Genomic DNA, 17,422 nt, shown 5'->3' on the forward strand with positions numbered 1-17,422 from the left:
ACTATTATATTTATTCAGTCAGTCATCCCTCTCTCATCAGTTGCATAGTTGCCTCCCTTATTCGTGTCAGGATTCGCTGACCATTCGAACTCATACTCAGCGAATCCTGCTTCACCCGGATTATCAACCTTGGTATGCCTGTACATTACCCGTACTTTGGCATTCACCAAATTGAAAAATGTCTGCGACCAACGTCCCCTACCACCCATATCAAGCCGACTCGCCATGTATGGATCTGCAGTACATTTCATGGCGACGTACTACCTGTAAACACAGGAATCTCTTTCCCGTCTTGTCAGTATTCGACTGCATGTCCAGTCAGTAAACGTCCGGTGACAGAAAGCGTGGCGACGTGGCCAAGTGGTTAAGTTCCCACGCCGAATCTCCATTCCAAACACAAAATGTGTAAAGCTATTTTCTCATGTCCCCCGCCGTGATATTGCTGGAATATTACTAAAAGCGGCGTAAAACCCCTATAAACACAAGTGAAGGATACCCTTTCTTAATTATGATAAAAATAAATGATATTTGTTCAGCCGTTATCGTCACATCCTTGGGTTTTATAATTAATATGTTCAATAACCACGTTGAAGGACACAGTTTGAAATAGCCGCTGCACGATCTTGATACTAGAATACTAGAATACTTGAATAACGAAGTTGCCCAACCAGTGCAGCAACAACCATCCCCTCGTACTCTACTTAACGCTCGACTGGCAATATAACCCCGCAATATAATGAAAGCTCATAATCGAGGAATATTACGTTATTATGTGTTGACAAAAGGTTAATCTGGCGATATCGAGGCTCTGTACACTGACGACAATGCCTAACCCCATCAATCCGCGTTATCCTGTTCGTATTCATCACAGAAACCCTTAAGAGGCACCAGTGTTCGTTGGCTTAACTCTACCACGCCAGGAACCGGTCTGGTCACAATTTTAAGAGTGGAATTAGATCATTAGACGTTACAGTTTCACAGCTTGGCAGCCACTTCAATGTGGCAAACATGCTTGTCGTTGATGTCCTAGATTTCTATTCACGCCGTGGTTGGTTGGTTGGTTGGTTTGTCGTTTAACGCCGCACTCAGCAATACTCCAGCTATATGACGGCGGTCTGTAAATAATCGAGTCTGGACCAGACAATCCAGTGATTGACATCATGAGCATCAATCCACGCAATTGGGATTAATGACGTGCATCAACCAAGTCAGCGAGCCTGACCACCCGATGCCGTTAGTCACCTTTTACGACAAGCATAGTCGCCTTTTACGGCAAGCATGGGTTGCTGAAGACCTATTCTACCCCGGAATCTTCACGGGTCTCACGCCTTGGACAATGTGAGTGGAGTAAGCGTTTTAATGAAATTCAATATATGCTCATGCGAATACCTTGCATGTTGGTTAATATGATATTATGAAGACTTCATATTCAAGAGATATTTGATTGGTTCGATGCACAAACGAACAAACTGGTTCGTTGTGTGAATAGACGCTCATAAACGCAGCACACGTGACGTCATAGATCCATGACTCCAGATGCATCATTTGTCTCGAGCAGGCTTAGCGTGTCAAGTTTGGAAGTCACGTGCAGCATATCGTGATAAGAATAAAGACACTGTGGTAACACTTGACTGACTGCTAGTTTTGTCACTAATCGGTACACATTGGAAACATCTATGGTTCGCCTTCTCTTGGCGGTGAGTATATTTCCAATTACAGTAAACTACGGTTATAACGAACTCAAAGGGACTACTAATTTTAGTTCGTTATAACCGTAATTCGTTATAAGCACATATACAGTATAACTATAGCAAATAGTCGGGACTAAAAAGTTAGTTCGTTATATCCGTTAGTTCGTAATAAGCGTGTTCGTTATAACCGTAGTTTACTGTAGTACAATGTAGAAAAATATGTCTTGTTTGTTACATAGACATGTGCGTTAAGGAAAGACAACTTAACAGGGGCAGTAAGTCTGGCGTAGCCTGGTGGATAAAGCCTTCGCTCGTCACGCCGAAGGCCCGAGTTTGATCCCCCGCGTATGTACACTGTGGGAAGATCATTTCTGGTGTACCTCGCCGTGATATTGCTGGAATATTGCTAATAGCGGCGTAAAATCACACTCACTAACTCTTGTTTTGCAAAACGTGAGGTGGGGTGGATGCAGAGTGAGGTGGGGTGGATGGAGAGTGAGGTGGGGTGGATGGAGAATGAGGTGGGGTTTGTGAAGAGTGAGGTGGGTAGGGTGGAGAGTGAGGTGGGGTGGATGGAGAGAGAGGTGGGGTGGATGGGGAATGGGGTGGAGAGTGAGGTGGGGTGGATGGGGAATGGGTGGGGGAGAGTGGGCTGGAGAGTGAGATGGGGTGGGCGCAGAGTGAGGTGGGGAGGGTGGAGAGCGAGGCTGGGTGGGTAGAGAGTTGAGGTGGGGTGGGTGGAGAGTTGAGGTGGGGTGGAGAATGAGATGGGATGTGTGAAGAGTGAGGTGGGGTGGGTGATGAGAGCGAGGTGGGGTGTGTGAAGAGTGAGGTGGGGTTTGTGAAGAGTGAGGTGGGGTGTGTGAAGAGTGAGGTGGGGTGTGTGAAGAGTGAGGTGGGGAGGGTGGAGAGCGAGGCTGGGTGGGTAGAGAGTTGAGGTGGGGTGGGTGGAGAGTTGAGGTGGGGTGGAAAATGAGATGGGATGTGTGAAGAGTGAGGTGGGGTGGGTGATGAGAGCGAGGTGGGGTGTGTGAAGAGTGAGGTGGGGTTTGTGAAGAGTGAGGTGGGGTGTGTGAAGAGTGAGGTGGGGTGTGTGAAGAGTGAGGTGGGGTGGGTGATGAGAGCGAGTTGGGATGGGTGGAGAGGGAGGTGGGATGGGTGGAGAGCGAGATGGGATGGGTGGAGAGCGAGATGGGGTGGGTGATGAGAGCGAGGTGGGGTGGGTGGAGAGCGAGATGGGGTGGGTGATGAGAGCGAGGTGGGGTGTGTGAAGAGTGAGGTGGGGTGGGTGATGAGAGCGAGGTGGGGTGGGTGGAGAGCGAGATGGGGTGGGTGATGAGAGCGAGGTGGGGTGGGTGGAGAGCGAGATGGGGTGGGTGATGAGAGCGAGGTGGGGTGTGTGAAGAGTGAGGTGGGGTGGGTGATGAGAGCGAGGTGGGGTGGGTGGAGAGCGAGATGGGGTGGGTGATGAGAGCGAGGTGGGGTGGGTGGAGAGCGAGATGGGGTGGGTGATGAGAGCGAGGTGGGGTGTGTGAAGAGTGAGGTGGGGTGGGTGATGAGAGCGAGGTGGGATGGGTGGAGAGGGAGGTGGGATGGGTGGAGAGCGAGATGGGGTGGGATGGAGTGGAGAGTGCGGTGGTTAGAGAGATTTGAATGAACCATACATTTCAAGCAGTATTTGGTCATGCTTCACACGTGTCCCGCACCATGAACACTGCAGGTACATGGAGTTGGGGGACATCTATTAAGCATTATGTGGGCTATGAAAGGTGTCCACTCCGACTATACACGACGAGGGTATGTTTGTTTGAGTTGTGTTAACACAGGGCCGAAGTTCTCGCGTCTTTTTGAGAGACAGTTCGGGCAATTAAGAAATCTATAGTGCAAACATAATACATGATGGCAAGCCTTGTATAACATTTGTCAGGACGGGGCCTCCCTAACTGGTATGTTTTGTCGGGTATATTTAAACTGTTCCTTCAAGTGGAAATAATGAATCTAGGGGAGATTGTTAGCTGTTTCTCCTGCGAACCCCTGTCTACATCCACTGCCTGTGGTCTGAGAACTGACATCAGCGACCTCTCGACACAGTGGATGCTGAGAGAGCGCAGAAGAGAATCCGGCAGTTTGTAGCAATTTAAGTGAAAAAGATGGCATCCCAAACTCGTTTTAACGTATGTAAGTACAATATTTCTAATGAAATCACTACAAATTATGTTTATGGTATCATTTACTGTGCAAACACTTTCTGATTTGCACTTTTCGGGTGTTTTTAACAGACTGCAAGATAAGCGACATTTGTGATGCTTCTATTAGTCTATTAGTCGTCTGTTTTAGTAAATGCGCATAATATGGATCACCTTGGGTCATAACTAGTTTTCAGTGATCCATTCAAATATTTTTCACCCTTTGCCTTCTGTGCCCAATTTCGGCGAATAATCGAGACTGGTACTTGGCTTTGCCGTTTATATTGATGTTCCGCCCATTGTGACGAAACACAGATCGCCCTGCGATTTGCGGCCCTTATCCGTGCAGGATCTTATGAACGTGCCTTCTTCGTTACGTCATAACATAACAGTAAAACCGGTAGTAGTTTCCTTATCGATTTGTTGTAAGATATCTTTGTTGTAGGTCTTGTGTGTATATACGATAATAACATAATGCCTTATAAAGTAAATACATCAACCAGTTCTAAAAATATGGTACAGTTCAGTGACGTACGAAAATGATCAACGGAGACATAAGCATGCAAACAAACAGAATATGAATAATATATTTGATTTTACATTCAAAATATGGTCTACCACCGTAATCCACATCAGGCGCACCCACGTGCCACGTCAATAAAATATCAACGTGTTGCATGATTCATGAATTTCACAAAGAAACGCCTCATCTTCAAGGACAAACATACACGCGGAGAAATACTGTATTTCACTTCACAATATATTCAAACACATCACCATGTTCCAGATTGCACTTTTGACATTTGTGTTCAGATAAGAAATACTATTTTATGTTTATATTAACTTTGTATGTATTGTAACGATATAGGTCATTTGATCGGTCTGCGTAGTAGCGCTTGATTCCTCGTATTTCGCAAGCTCATGGCTTTTAACTGATGGTCAGGGGAGATACCTCATACCATCAATACGCCTACACCTTCTTATTTTGACATTAGCTTTAAATGTTCTTAGGTTTATGGAAGTCCCAGTTGTTTGCTAAATGGCATTTATTTGTTAAATGTTTGGCATTTACATTTGTAAAGGGGCAAATCACAAGATGAATGTCCTTTAGGAAGGACACGATTTGTAGTTTGTTTTTTTAGTAAACTGTGATAGTTTGCGTTACTATCATTCGCGACTTATTCCGGAGTACCTTTGTGCTTTCATTGCCATATTTGCGACTTGGTTCCTTCTAAGCATAAACGGGCATAGTTAAAAGAATTGTCAACTCGTTGCGTAATGGTTCATTAATATTTACCCCACACGTTTAACTGTATCTAAGGTATATCTTTAGATGTTATCGTATGTAAAATCAAAAATTATTCCTGAGGCAATCTTTGACCGAAATAGTTGAAGTCATACAAACATTCTGATCGGTTTGTCGTATTTTCATAACAGTCATCGATAGGGGGACGAGTCTTCTTGCAGGTTACGGAAAGTGCGAGTGGTGACGAGTGCTTGATGATCTGTACATAGTGTGCTTTAAGTCTATTGAACACCCGTGGCATTGTGGGTGTGGGTGCCGTAATCTGATTGGTTTGAAAACCGTTATTTAATAGGATCCGAAGCCCGGAAATTTCGGATTTCTCAGTGCGAACAAGTGCTTTTTAAATAAATATCTTTATTTCTTAATTTCTTAATTAACAATGGGATTCGGTTATTTTGGGTTATATTGAGTATTCTACCATAACATTGAAGAATGCTTGACCGAATGGGCAAATTAATCACTAAAAAAACTAAAAATTTTCGTACAAAAACTTATGTGTGAATTCATGGACAAATCGATAATCTGTCAATGCTCATGCATATAACAATTGTTGCCCATAACGCTAGAACTATACACGTTCGATATCGGAACATTATCAGATGTCTTTGTCACTCACTGTCACAAAAAGTTTATCAAACCTGATGGAATCAATTTCAGAACACACACGATTTAGTAAAACATTGTCTCTCATTTCGCCTAAAGCCGGCTCGTCTTCAGCTCAAAACCGAAAGTATTGAGACATACGTCAGTGTGTTGCCATCTTCATCTGTAAATCATAAGGTCAATGTTGAACATAACTACAGATCGGGATTGTCCTTAGGGGTCAATACGTAAAAAGCCCCGTCACCGTCAGGTTTCGGCAGTGACGGACAGAGGAGATAACGGTAATGAAGTTCAGTCAGGTTGAAGTTCAGGGTGGAGACATGGCCAATGTGGGTATGCACTTTAAAGCAACTGGTACATATGTACAAATTCAAAATAATTATTTGTTGTGATAATTAGGTCAGTTTAAGCTGGGAGGAAAGCCGGAAGTGATGCAGGTCTCAGACGTTTACCACACTGGTGAAACCCACGAGCACGGGGATGGTGCTGACAAACCTGGAAACATAATCGGGGGGATTCGAACCCAATCATAGATTTCTGCCGTGCCAAAGGGACGAATTACGATGAGTAGCATTTGTAACGTTTTTTACTCCAACTGACCACTTTCGGGAAGGGTTAAAGGTAGCCGACCTATTAAACCCATTTGTAATTACTAGTTTAAAAAAAACCCTACCATTTTAAAGCATTCTTGTCGTCATGGTAGAATTTAGATAAACTTACCGTCTTTTGAAAGCACTCGGTTCTAGATTCAACTAAGATGTATCTATTCTACAGTTAGACTCCATCATCATCATCATCATCATCATCACTTCTATCACCCTTGTTCGTGGAGAGGGAGGGCGGTTAAAGCGTTCGCTCGTCACGCCGAAGACCCGGGTTCGATTCCCGACATGGGTACAATGCGTGAAGCCCATTTCTGTTGTGCCCCGCCGTGATATTGCTGGAATATTGCTAAAAGCGGCGTAAAACCATACTCACTCACTCACTCGTGGACAGGGAAGGCCCATTTGTCAAAGCGCAGCCTTTCTCAGTGCAAAGTTCTTCCCCTGGGCGAGCTGAAAACCTATTATTGAAGGTTCGCATCCCAGATTCGTGCTGATAATGTTTCTAAGTTTGTCAGCACCATACCCATGCTCGTCTAAGCCGTAACACTTCAAAGACCTACATCACTTCCGCTATCACTTGTTGAAAAACAAAACATATCGTTTTAAGTTTTAAAAAATCATTAAATTAACAACCGTGTGGCTTGATTTCCGGTCCATCACTTGATTGTCTGGTTTAGTAACATGCCGCCATTAAATGGCAGGAGTACTGGTGTGTGTCGTCAGGAAATAAACACAATATGCAAATTGTGTGATTGGCGGGTGCTATCGGAATCGCAGGACATTCTAACCCTATTCGCGAACACCTGGGCCGACTTGCACAAAGCGGTCTTAGAGCTAAGATGATCGTAACTACCATACTTTAACATAGGCCTACAATAGTCGTAGCGCTAAGATGTGGGCCCTGGTGTCATCATTGACTTACAGTGATTAATTCATATGATTTTCACTGCTATTTTTCCTTATAAGTCCAATGGATTCTGCATGCTTCGGAGACGGTTAATAGCTGTCCTCGACGTGTTATATTCATAACACGGTTCTCAAAGACATTTCCATGTAGATTCATAGTTTTCTTGTATCCAGTTTACCATCGTTTCGGATTTATGAACGTGCATGTATGCGTTAGTGGAACCTTGGTTATTGCAAGGCATGTTTGTACCATACTTTAACATAGGCCTACAATAGTCGTAGCGCTAAGATCGCTTTGTGCAAGTGGGCCCTGGTTATCATCATTGACTTACAGTGATTAATTCATATGATTTTCACTGCTATTTTTCCTTATAAGTCCAATGGATTCTGCTTGCTTCGGAGACAGTTACTATCTGTCCTCGACGTGTTATATTCATATGTCTATCGCTATATACACCTCGTCAGTATCAGTCCACTGTTAATAAGAAGACCAATTACGATTTCATATAAACCTTCTGTATAATATTACAATGCTTAATACAGGTTGACATCTACAGATAGAAATAGCTGTTTGTTAACCAGCCTCTGTCTTCGTCGTGTCCACCCTCTCATGTTGCTACTCTGTAATATACACGTTGTTGAGGAGGACAATCACGCTTGAAGTAACACCGGATCTATACACTTCAATGGTGTTCCGGTACTGTGAGAGGTGGGGTTGTCCGAGGTACACGACGCAGGGATGAGTGGTGCCCCATATATCATCAGAATCCATCCCGAAAGTGAGTACGGTTCTCAAAGACATTTCCATGTAGATTCATAGTTTTCTTGTATCCAGTTTACCATCGTTTCGGATTTATGAACGTGCATGTATGCGTTAGTGGGAACCTGGGTTATTGCAAGGCAAGTTTTGTACTTTGAACTTATGGACTTGTGCACAACGCCTGTGGTCGAACTATGTTCTTCCTTGATTTCTAAACTGGGTAGTTGTCTTTGAATTGTGTTTGATGGTGGACTGCCTTGGCTTCCTGCCTTACTACCCCACCGGAATAATCTGTAAGTCATTGCTTCTTCTTACCGGGGGATGCAGCGATCTGTCCGTTCCTCCGTCTGTCCTCTGTCCGTTTTCGTTACCGCAGCTTGCTATACAGATCAATCTGGTGATGAACTGGTGCCGTTTAATGATTTTGGACTAAGTCTTGTAAATACTGAACATCAATTTTCTTTTATTTGCTGAAGTGAAGGCGTCTAATGGCAATGAGCTAAAAGCGGAGTAAAAGTAGCCAAACCCCATTTCCGAATTGCACCGGATCGGAGGGGTGGGGTGGGGATGGGGGTATGTCTTGTTACTGAGCAGTTTGTGTAGGATATCCTTACAAAGCATCTCTCTCTCTCTCTCTCTCTCTCTCTCTCTCTCTCTCTCTCTCTCGGTTTCGCTCTCTCTGACTCACTCACCCTCTCTCTCGCTCTCTGACTCATCCCCTCTTTCTCTCACTCACCCCTCTCTCGCAGTCTCACTCACTCCCCCTCTCTCGCTCTCAGTTTTTCTCTTTCTTTCTCACTCCCTCCCTCTCGCTCTCTCTCACTCACTACCCCTCTGTCAGGCTCACTCAACCCCCCCCCCCCCCCCCCGTACTCACTCACTCTCTCTCACCTTCTCTCTCGCTTTCTCTCTCCCCCTCTCTCACTCACCCCCTCTTTCTCTCACTCACCCCTCTCTCGAAATCTCTCTCACTCACTACCCCTCTGTCAGGCTCACTCACTCACAATCTCTCACTCCTCTCTCGCTCTCTCACTCACTCACCCTCTCTCACTCCCTCTCTCTCACTCACTCACCCTCTCTCACTCACCCCTCCCTCGCTATCTCTCTCACTCACTCACCCTCTCTCGCTCTCAGTTTTTCTCTCACTCTCTCCTTCTCTCTCGCAATCTCTCTCACTCCTCTCTCGCTATCGGTTTCGCTCTCTCTCACTCACTCACCCTCTCTCTCGCTCTCACTCACCCTCTCCCACTGTTTCTTTCTCTCTCTCACTCATTCTCTGTCTTTCTCTCTCTCGCTGTCATCAGACATCACCATCATTTGGAATCGGAGTTCTTCATCAATATTAACCGAGAAACAAGCCGTGATGGATCTTCTATTTTAAAATGAACTTGATCGAAGACAATTATCAGGCTGCCATTGACATGTACTATTAATCATGTATTCTAAGGACTCCGCAGACTATTGATTTTGAAATCAATTTGTGAAATTCCAATAAAACTTCAACCGCATTTAGCACATACTCAGCTTAGCATGGGGATTCTGTTCAAAATAGCACTCCTTGACAGGCATCATTTGTAGTTGTGAAGGCTTGGCGTCCTGCTGTCAGCGTGGAAGTCGAAACTCCTTGTGGCCCTGTAGAACAGCCTCGAGGAAATCTGGGGCGGTGCAGTGGGGGTTTATCGTCGCGTTCATGATTACATATAGCAACGGGGGCACAGGTGGCCCAGTCGTCTAAGGCGCCGCGATTCGCTGTGCAGAGTTGCGTCCCTTGGGCACGCCAGAAACCTATGATTGTTGGTTCGAATACCGGTTCGCCCCGATTATGTTTCTAGGTTTGTCAGCACCATACCCGTGCTCGTGGGTTTCACCGAAGTGGTAAACGTCTGAGACCTGCATCACTTCGGGCTTTCCTCCCACATTAAGCTGACACGCCGCGATATAACTGGAATACTGTTGAAAGCGGCGTTAAACCCAACTCACTCACATATAGCAACGTGTGTGCGTGCGTGCGTGCGTGCGTGCGTGCGTGCGTGCGTGTGTGTGTCTGTGTGTGTCTGTGTGACTTCTTGTACTAGCCTGGTTTTTTTTTAACGCTAGCCCACTGACATTGAATACCTCACTCAGACACATTACACTGACTCCTCGCCGACCAGTCCATGTTTTATCCCGTCAACGCTTAGCGCCGGACAGGGTTACAAATATTATTTTTTTATTTAATTGTTTGTTTAATGGTTCTTTGGTTGTTTAATAATGGGTAAATAATCGAGTCAATCCAGTGACTGACATCATGAGCATCGATCTACGCAACTTGGATACCGGTCCCTTAGTTTCCTCATACGACAAGCATGTAACAGCAATTAATTTGACGTTCTTTGGTGTGTCTCGGCCGGGAATCGAACCATGGGGGAAAAGAACCCTGATCTCGCATCTGACTTGCGAACGCATTCACTACTGGGCTAGATAAGTTCGCTGACGCGTAGTGTGATAACTATAGGTAATTTTGTGTCAGTGTATTAACCACGACTTTAACGCAGCACTTGATGGGTACCCGTAAGGCACTGTGGAGTATCACGATCCATGGACCCTCTGTCATGAAATAGCAAGTGACTAGAACACAATTAGATAGCAAGGGGTATATCCCCATTTATGGCGACAAGTGACATCTTGACAGAGATTGATGACATATAATATATTGTATTTTCGTAAACGGACGGCGCTCAATACAAATAATTCACCATGTTCCAATACCTAATTCATGAGGGGCATGGCAGACCGAGTTGTAAACGGCGAAAATAACTAACTGGACAGAGTTGTGTCCCTTGGATGTGACAGGATTATGCGAATCCAAAATTCTCATGTTATGACCTGCGTGAACTTTAAAGCTGACCCGCCTTACTGGAAACAGCTGCATAGGGCGAAATCCAACTCTCTCACAACAAATTTTGATTTGCAACGCTGGTTTGACGGGGAACCCTTATGTAACATTGCATAAGGCGGGGAAAACATGTTTCCTGCAGCATTATTGATGAAAAAAACACACAGCCTGACAGTGTTCCAGACTTCTCATTTAGTGCTGACCTCATTATTTGCTTTTCCTTTGGAATACGGCGACTGTGGTCGGAATATCAGTCGATATATCAGGGCATTGATCTCTGTGAAGCTACGGAATGGGTGCGTGATTGTAACTCACGTGGTCCTCGCTCTTCGTCCAACTCATGTTCCCGCTGACATGGAACTCGCTGCACGTGCCCTACTTCACCTTGCGTAACCTTGTTTAATTCAAAGACCGCCTCCGTGGTCTAGTGGTAGAACGTCCGCCCGGAGAGCGGAAGGTCCGGGGTTCGATCCCCGCTCGCGTCATACCAAAAGACGTTAAAAGATGGTACTTGTTGTCACCCTGTCTGGCGCTAGGCATTAAGGGGCTAAAGCAAGGACTGGTCGGCTCGGAGTCAGTATACTGTGTCTGAGTGGGGTATTCATGTTAAACCGCGGCATGGTATCTCAGTGAGCTAGTACTATAAATCGGCATCAGTCCGGACAAGTACAAGCAGCCACACACACACACGTACATGCACGTCGCTGTATGAGTGCAATAATCTTGGACACGACAATAAACCCAATTTCACCTCACCTCACCTCATCTCTTTGTTTCCAAGCCAAAAGTGGCCCCGACAACTGAGGCGTCGAATTTCGCTGTGCATAGTTGCAGCTTTTATAACCAGTAGTGCTTAGATTCGATGGCAGAGGGTTCGAATCCCAGAATTGGCTTTATTGTGAGCATTTGTCAGCACTATAGTCGTGTCGTGGTGACATTTCCAAATTTGATAACCATGATGCGAGGCATCTTAGAATCAGCTTCCGAATCAGGATAATGGTATACAGTAAAGTACGGTTATAACGAACTCAAAGGGACTACTAATTTTAGTTCGTTATAACCGTAGTTCGTTATAAGCATATACACAGCATGACTACAGCAAATAGTCGGGACCAAAAAAGTAAGTTCGTTATATCCGTCAGTTCGTTATAAGCGTGTTCGTTATAACCGTAGTTTACTGTATATGGCCTTGAGTCCGGCAGTATATGGTGTGTATGACCATGGACAGGTTCTAATCGAGAACATTACAGCCAAAGACAATTTCTACCAAGTCAGCCTAGCTGTGTATATCTTGCACTTCAGCACATCTAGATCAGAGGAAAACTGAAAAGAATGAGTGTTTTCCTGTATCCGTTTGACAGTTTTCATTTGTATGTAGAACAGTGAGTTGTCAACAACAAAAGTTCCATGATAAATCATGCACTACATGGTGCATGGGTAGACTCCATAAAATTAATCAAGTGATATAATAATTCCATTCGTCCTCCAAAGCGACGGCAATCATCTATCAACGTCGTGATTTTTCTTATAATCAGCCTGCGTCTTCTATCCCTCGTGAACATAATACCACTGTGTACGACGACCACACATAATGATGAGCCTAATTCGAAAAAAAAATCAACCGATCAATCATTCACGTCAAGGTCAATCATTCCTTTTAAAGTAAAAAAGTATAGTGGATAACTAACTATATTTTTTCAAACACCTCATTCGCCATATCTGGAGCAAGACACGGTCGCCCAGGTGAACATATTGTTCTATGTGAACACTGTCGTGGTTGCAAGCCCGGACGGAAATCATGGAGATCAATTATTCTCCCATGACCTGAGCAACGCCAGCATAATTAGATTGGGAGTCGGTCACCACGCCGGCGCTGATTCGGTCGGGTATCAAGCTATCATAAATTTCCCGAATAATCGGTGGGTTTGTTGTGACTGGTTAATGCATAAATACATCTTATTTAAGTAGTTGGGAAATGCGGCTGTCTGAACTTGCCTTTCTTAGTTGAGAAAGACATTGTTAAGTGCGGATGCTTTCTCACCCCCGACAACAAAGACAGCAACAGTTGTGTTATGGTGAAGTCAACAGTCCTCCGGCTGTAACATAACGGGTACATATTTGAAGGTCTGGGTATCCGGGTACATGAAGAGTAAACCTGGTAGTCTTAACATTGAGCTGCGACGTCTCGTCGTGCGAAACGATAGCGTCATATTGTCAGCTCCAATTGTCTTGTTATAGAAGAATCTTTAATTAGATTCATTTTCATGACTTTAATTCTGACCGTTTTTCCGGCATCTCCAGTGGGATGCAATCACCGAGGGATGGTTCTTTCTTTGTAGTGTAGCTTAAAAAAGGCATAAATTTCAAAAACTTTAATTTTTAGAATTTTTTAAATTAAGGGTCCTCCCTTGATTATACGGATAAGATATGTTCTGTTGTTGGATGAGAGAGAGAGAGAGAGTAGTAGAGAGTGAGAGAGTAATAAAGATTGAGAGAGAGATAGAGAGAGTGATAGCGAGAGATAGAGGTGATAGAGTAATAGAATGAATAATTTGGGTGAGATTGAGAGAGAAACAGACTGAGAGAAAGTGAGAGCGAGAGATATATAGGGGGAGAGAGAGAGTAATAGAGTGAATAATTTGGGTGAGATTGAGAGAGAAACAGACTGAGAGAAAGTGAGAGCGAGAGATATATAGGGGGAGAGAGAGAGAGAGAGTAATAGAGTGAATAATTTGGGTGAGATTGAGAGAGAAACAGACTGAGAGAAAGTGAGAGCGAGAGAGATATAGGGGAGAGAGAGAGAAATAGAATGAGAGAGAAAGTGACAGAGTGAAAGAGATAGAACGAGAGAGGGTAATAGAGAGAGAAATATAGAGTGAGGGACAAATAGAGAGAGAGAAAGAAAGATGTTAAGACATAACCTTTTCGATGTCATTAAAACCTCGATATCTCGCGGAATTTTATCTCAACTGCGCATAATTACATAATCGTTAATATGCATATTCCCCGTAATATCAGTTCAATCGTGCATTTCTATAAGCATCGTTCCCCAGACCGCCCGCGTTCACATCGCAGCTGTAGCGCACTCTCCGCAGTTCGACGGACATCAGTTTGAGTGTTGAATGCAAGCCCGAAGCCACGCTAATCTAACGAATACGTACTGCAACAGGTGGGAATGAAACATACACGCTCGCGAACTAACATAATTAATTTATATCAAATATCTTACCCTATGACCTGTTTGAGTACAATGTGCTTGCTCATCCCCAGCTAAAGCGTATTGCACAAACTGTCAAATTATCGGTGATGTTTGAATTCACTGTCAGTTAAATGTCGCCCTTCGCTTTATGCTAAGACTATGAACGCAAGTCTCACACACATACGTCAGGTTGACATATATAGCGCGGATTAACCGCCCTATTATTGATTTTCTTGAATTAGTAAAAACTCACAGATTCCCCGTGGTCATATTCTGTGGATAATGAGTTTACGATGCATGACAAGCACGGGTTCAAATATTTATGCCAAGAAACGCTACCTATAGACTCTCGCTTCTTTGTGCATTATGGTCATCTATTTTATGATCGATCACCGAGGCGCATTGTTGGTGCTTGTTCGTGCGGGCGTGTGACGTAATTGGTCAGTTGCAGGTTGACAGCGTTGAGAGTGACCCTCAGGCTTGTCCCTGGGGTCAGAGGTTCTGTAGGCAGGGGATTGCGGGGGAGACTCCTGTCACAGGGAACTCACTTCACTCTTCTATTGTGAAATCCTTGCTCACACAGACGGATACTCTCAGCGCTATGGAGACAGGCTATCTGAGCAGAAGGATACGCCGGCAGCCTGCAATAAGAGGTACCTTTCAACTTGTAAAGTTCTAAATGTACAAGCATTGTTCAATTTTGAATCTAAGGATTTGGGGGTAATTTGCACAAATTGTGTCGATATTTAAGCCTCAGCTCGAAAATCTGAAGGCAATGTTATTTATAGAACAATACGGTTTTTCGTTGTGCAGCAATAGACATGCGTTGGTATATTCCAATTGCATTTTGATCAGTAAGCATGTATATATAGTTAGTATTTGTGTTATTAACCGTTAGATATACCAGCCGCTACCTAATGCCTGAGTTAAGAACGATTTGAAACCACGCATCATGTTCTGAAAAAAGAAAGACACCCAAATGCATTATTTACATGACATTAGCTTCAATTGTTACTGCTGTCAAAGGCCCTGTTTGTACAATTGTATCACATAGATGTTAACAAACTAGTACATTTTATATTAAACACATACACACACATAATGTCCAAACGCGAAATGTCTACCGGTCGAGTAGCATTACCAGCAATCAGCAAACCACTGACGAGCACTTCCCCTGTTGTTAAGCACAGTCTGCAGTCTGTCTTTTGCATCGAGGTATTTGTCAGCAATACATACTTCAATTATACCTCAACATATAACAATGTTCTGCACACGATAATTAAATATCAATTATAACTTGACTTAAACTTAAACTGTTTCAGTTAAACATATATGTCAGCAACTAACACACTTCCTTGGTAGTATTGTTAACCAACTATATATATATATACAGCTCATCTTTGGACTTTTGTATTTTATCTATGTATATATATAAACGTAATATATCTTGTGAGTTTTTATCACTATTTTCTTTAACATGACGCATAATAATTCTTAAGGATGTTTTTATAACAAATATTTCAGTCAAAGCCATCCTGCCTTCTTAATGGTATAGCATAGTATGGTATAGTATGTCCTTGCATGGACCTACATAATGTGATCAATTCGGCCACGATATCTAGACTTGTAACCAGCTGTGTATTAGTCGTGTTCTAACGGTAGATTTTATTACCTACTTTTATTTCACCGTTATGCTAGAGGTCAGTACGTCAGTAAACGAAATGGTTAAAGATGGAAGTTAACGAGAAGGTTATTGGCCTCAAGTGTTATATTGTTAATGCAGAATTGTTTATAGTTTGCGAAAAGCCAACCTCAGGCTTATAGATAAGTGTTACGACGATGAATATGTATGAAACTAAAATAAGAGGTAAGATTTTAAGATATTTGCATCTTGATTTGCATTTAGAAGATCTACTTAAAAGTCGTTCAAAGAAGAGAAATGGAACATGGCAAGCTCGAATCTCAGAGCGGCATAAACATACACACAAAAACAATCCGTTGGAAATGATAAATGTATGTGACAAGGGAGTTTCAGAATGCGATGCCTCCCACAATAAACATGCATTCACAATTAACTCCGTGTGTGCTTGAAATACGCCGACGACGAAAATTGCTTCGATCTCTCTGAAGTGACGACAGGGAGTCTGCTTCTAGTGTGATGGCGGGCCATTAAGGATATGGACACAGCCCAAAATGCATATGTCTTGGACATACTCAGGGCTACAGTCCGCATATTGTCACTCTAAGTCATTTCGCTCCCTCGGTCCATTTGTAGGTAATTCATACCCTGCGATTTCATAGCTACATTGCATGTGGCAGTACGGGGTAATACGGCTGAGACTGCAATAGGCCTTCTTGATCCTTCTTCTGTCATCCGCAATGTCCAGTCGCCTCTACAAGATGATGCTGTAATGGACTAGGGAACACGTCAAACATAAAATGCCTTTCCTAACGGATTGTGACAGCACGAATGTGAAAAATGTGGGTTAATGCTGTTTTGCAAGAAATCCCAATTACACAGCAGCATTGTATACCTGCCATAAGTAATACGGGGAAGGATTTTATGGAAAGTTTTCAGTTCTATATTATCCCACTGATTAGAAAATCCGTTTTACAAGACATTCATGTAGACTGGCATATTATTCCTATTAAGATTTGTCTATATATTGTTCCTGTTATAATACTATGTGTCGTAGATGCTACTTTATGTGTGGCATGGGATATATTGACGACAGACAATGTCCTATTAACTATTATTTTGGATCTTACATATAGCGCAATGGTATGTGGAAGGCGCATGACTTCAAATTTCAAATCTCAGTGTCACTGTCGAGTGTGTTGTGAGCTGAGTGAACGGGCTGTGAGCTGAGCAAAGATATGCGATATCCCAGCTTTAGACGTGCATACCGAAAACTGCAGCACTGTAAGTATTATTGAACTGAATGTGGTATTTCACACATGGAGTTTATGAACCTTTGGTTTCTGTCTCGTGTTTTGTCAGATGAACAATTGAATTGCCTTTGCATGTGTTTGTGACGGTTGTCACCGATGGGACAGGATACGCTCACCTTTTCGCGAACATCTAGCATCATCACTATTTGATAGTGATTCATAAACCCATGCTCATGATGCAGACAGAATCGTACAATCGACTGTTTGAGCAGAGATTTCTTGTGAAGGTAGAAAGGGTCTTGTCGTTTTTATTTCTTGAATCAGTTCATTTTTAGTTCTGTCGCTATCGCCAATTTCTGTGAAATTATATTGTATACTGTAAATGATTACATATGATTA

At 43.4% G+C, this 17,422-nt stretch overlaps 1 protein-coding gene across 4 annotated transcripts in view; it reads left to right on the forward strand.

The window, feature by feature from the left end:
- Nucleotides 1-17,422, forward strand: part of LOC124136023 — a 211,957-nt gene that overhangs the window by 28,151 nt on the left and 166,384 nt on the right. The window contains exon 2 of one of the 4 annotated variants that reach the window (XM_046501762.2): nt 14,715-14,784. The exons of 2 other annotated variants lie outside the window; for them this stretch is intronic. In XM_046501762.2, coding sequence (XP_046357718.1) covers nt 14,733-14,784 — 52 coding nt within the window. In that variant the 5' untranslated portion in view covers nt 14,715-14,732. Of the gene's footprint in view, nt 1-8,012; nt 8,077-14,714; nt 14,785-17,422 lie in introns of those variants that run through there. One more of the 4 variants, XM_046501763.2, reaches the window with a different exon arrangement.

This window comes from Haliotis rufescens, unplaced genomic scaffold (genome assembly GCF_023055435.1).
Source record: "Haliotis rufescens isolate VD_foot unplaced genomic scaffold, xgHalRufe1.0.p SCAF_44, whole genome shotgun sequence".
Classification (NCBI taxonomy): Eukaryota; Metazoa; Mollusca; class Gastropoda; order Lepetellida; family Haliotidae; genus Haliotis; species Haliotis rufescens.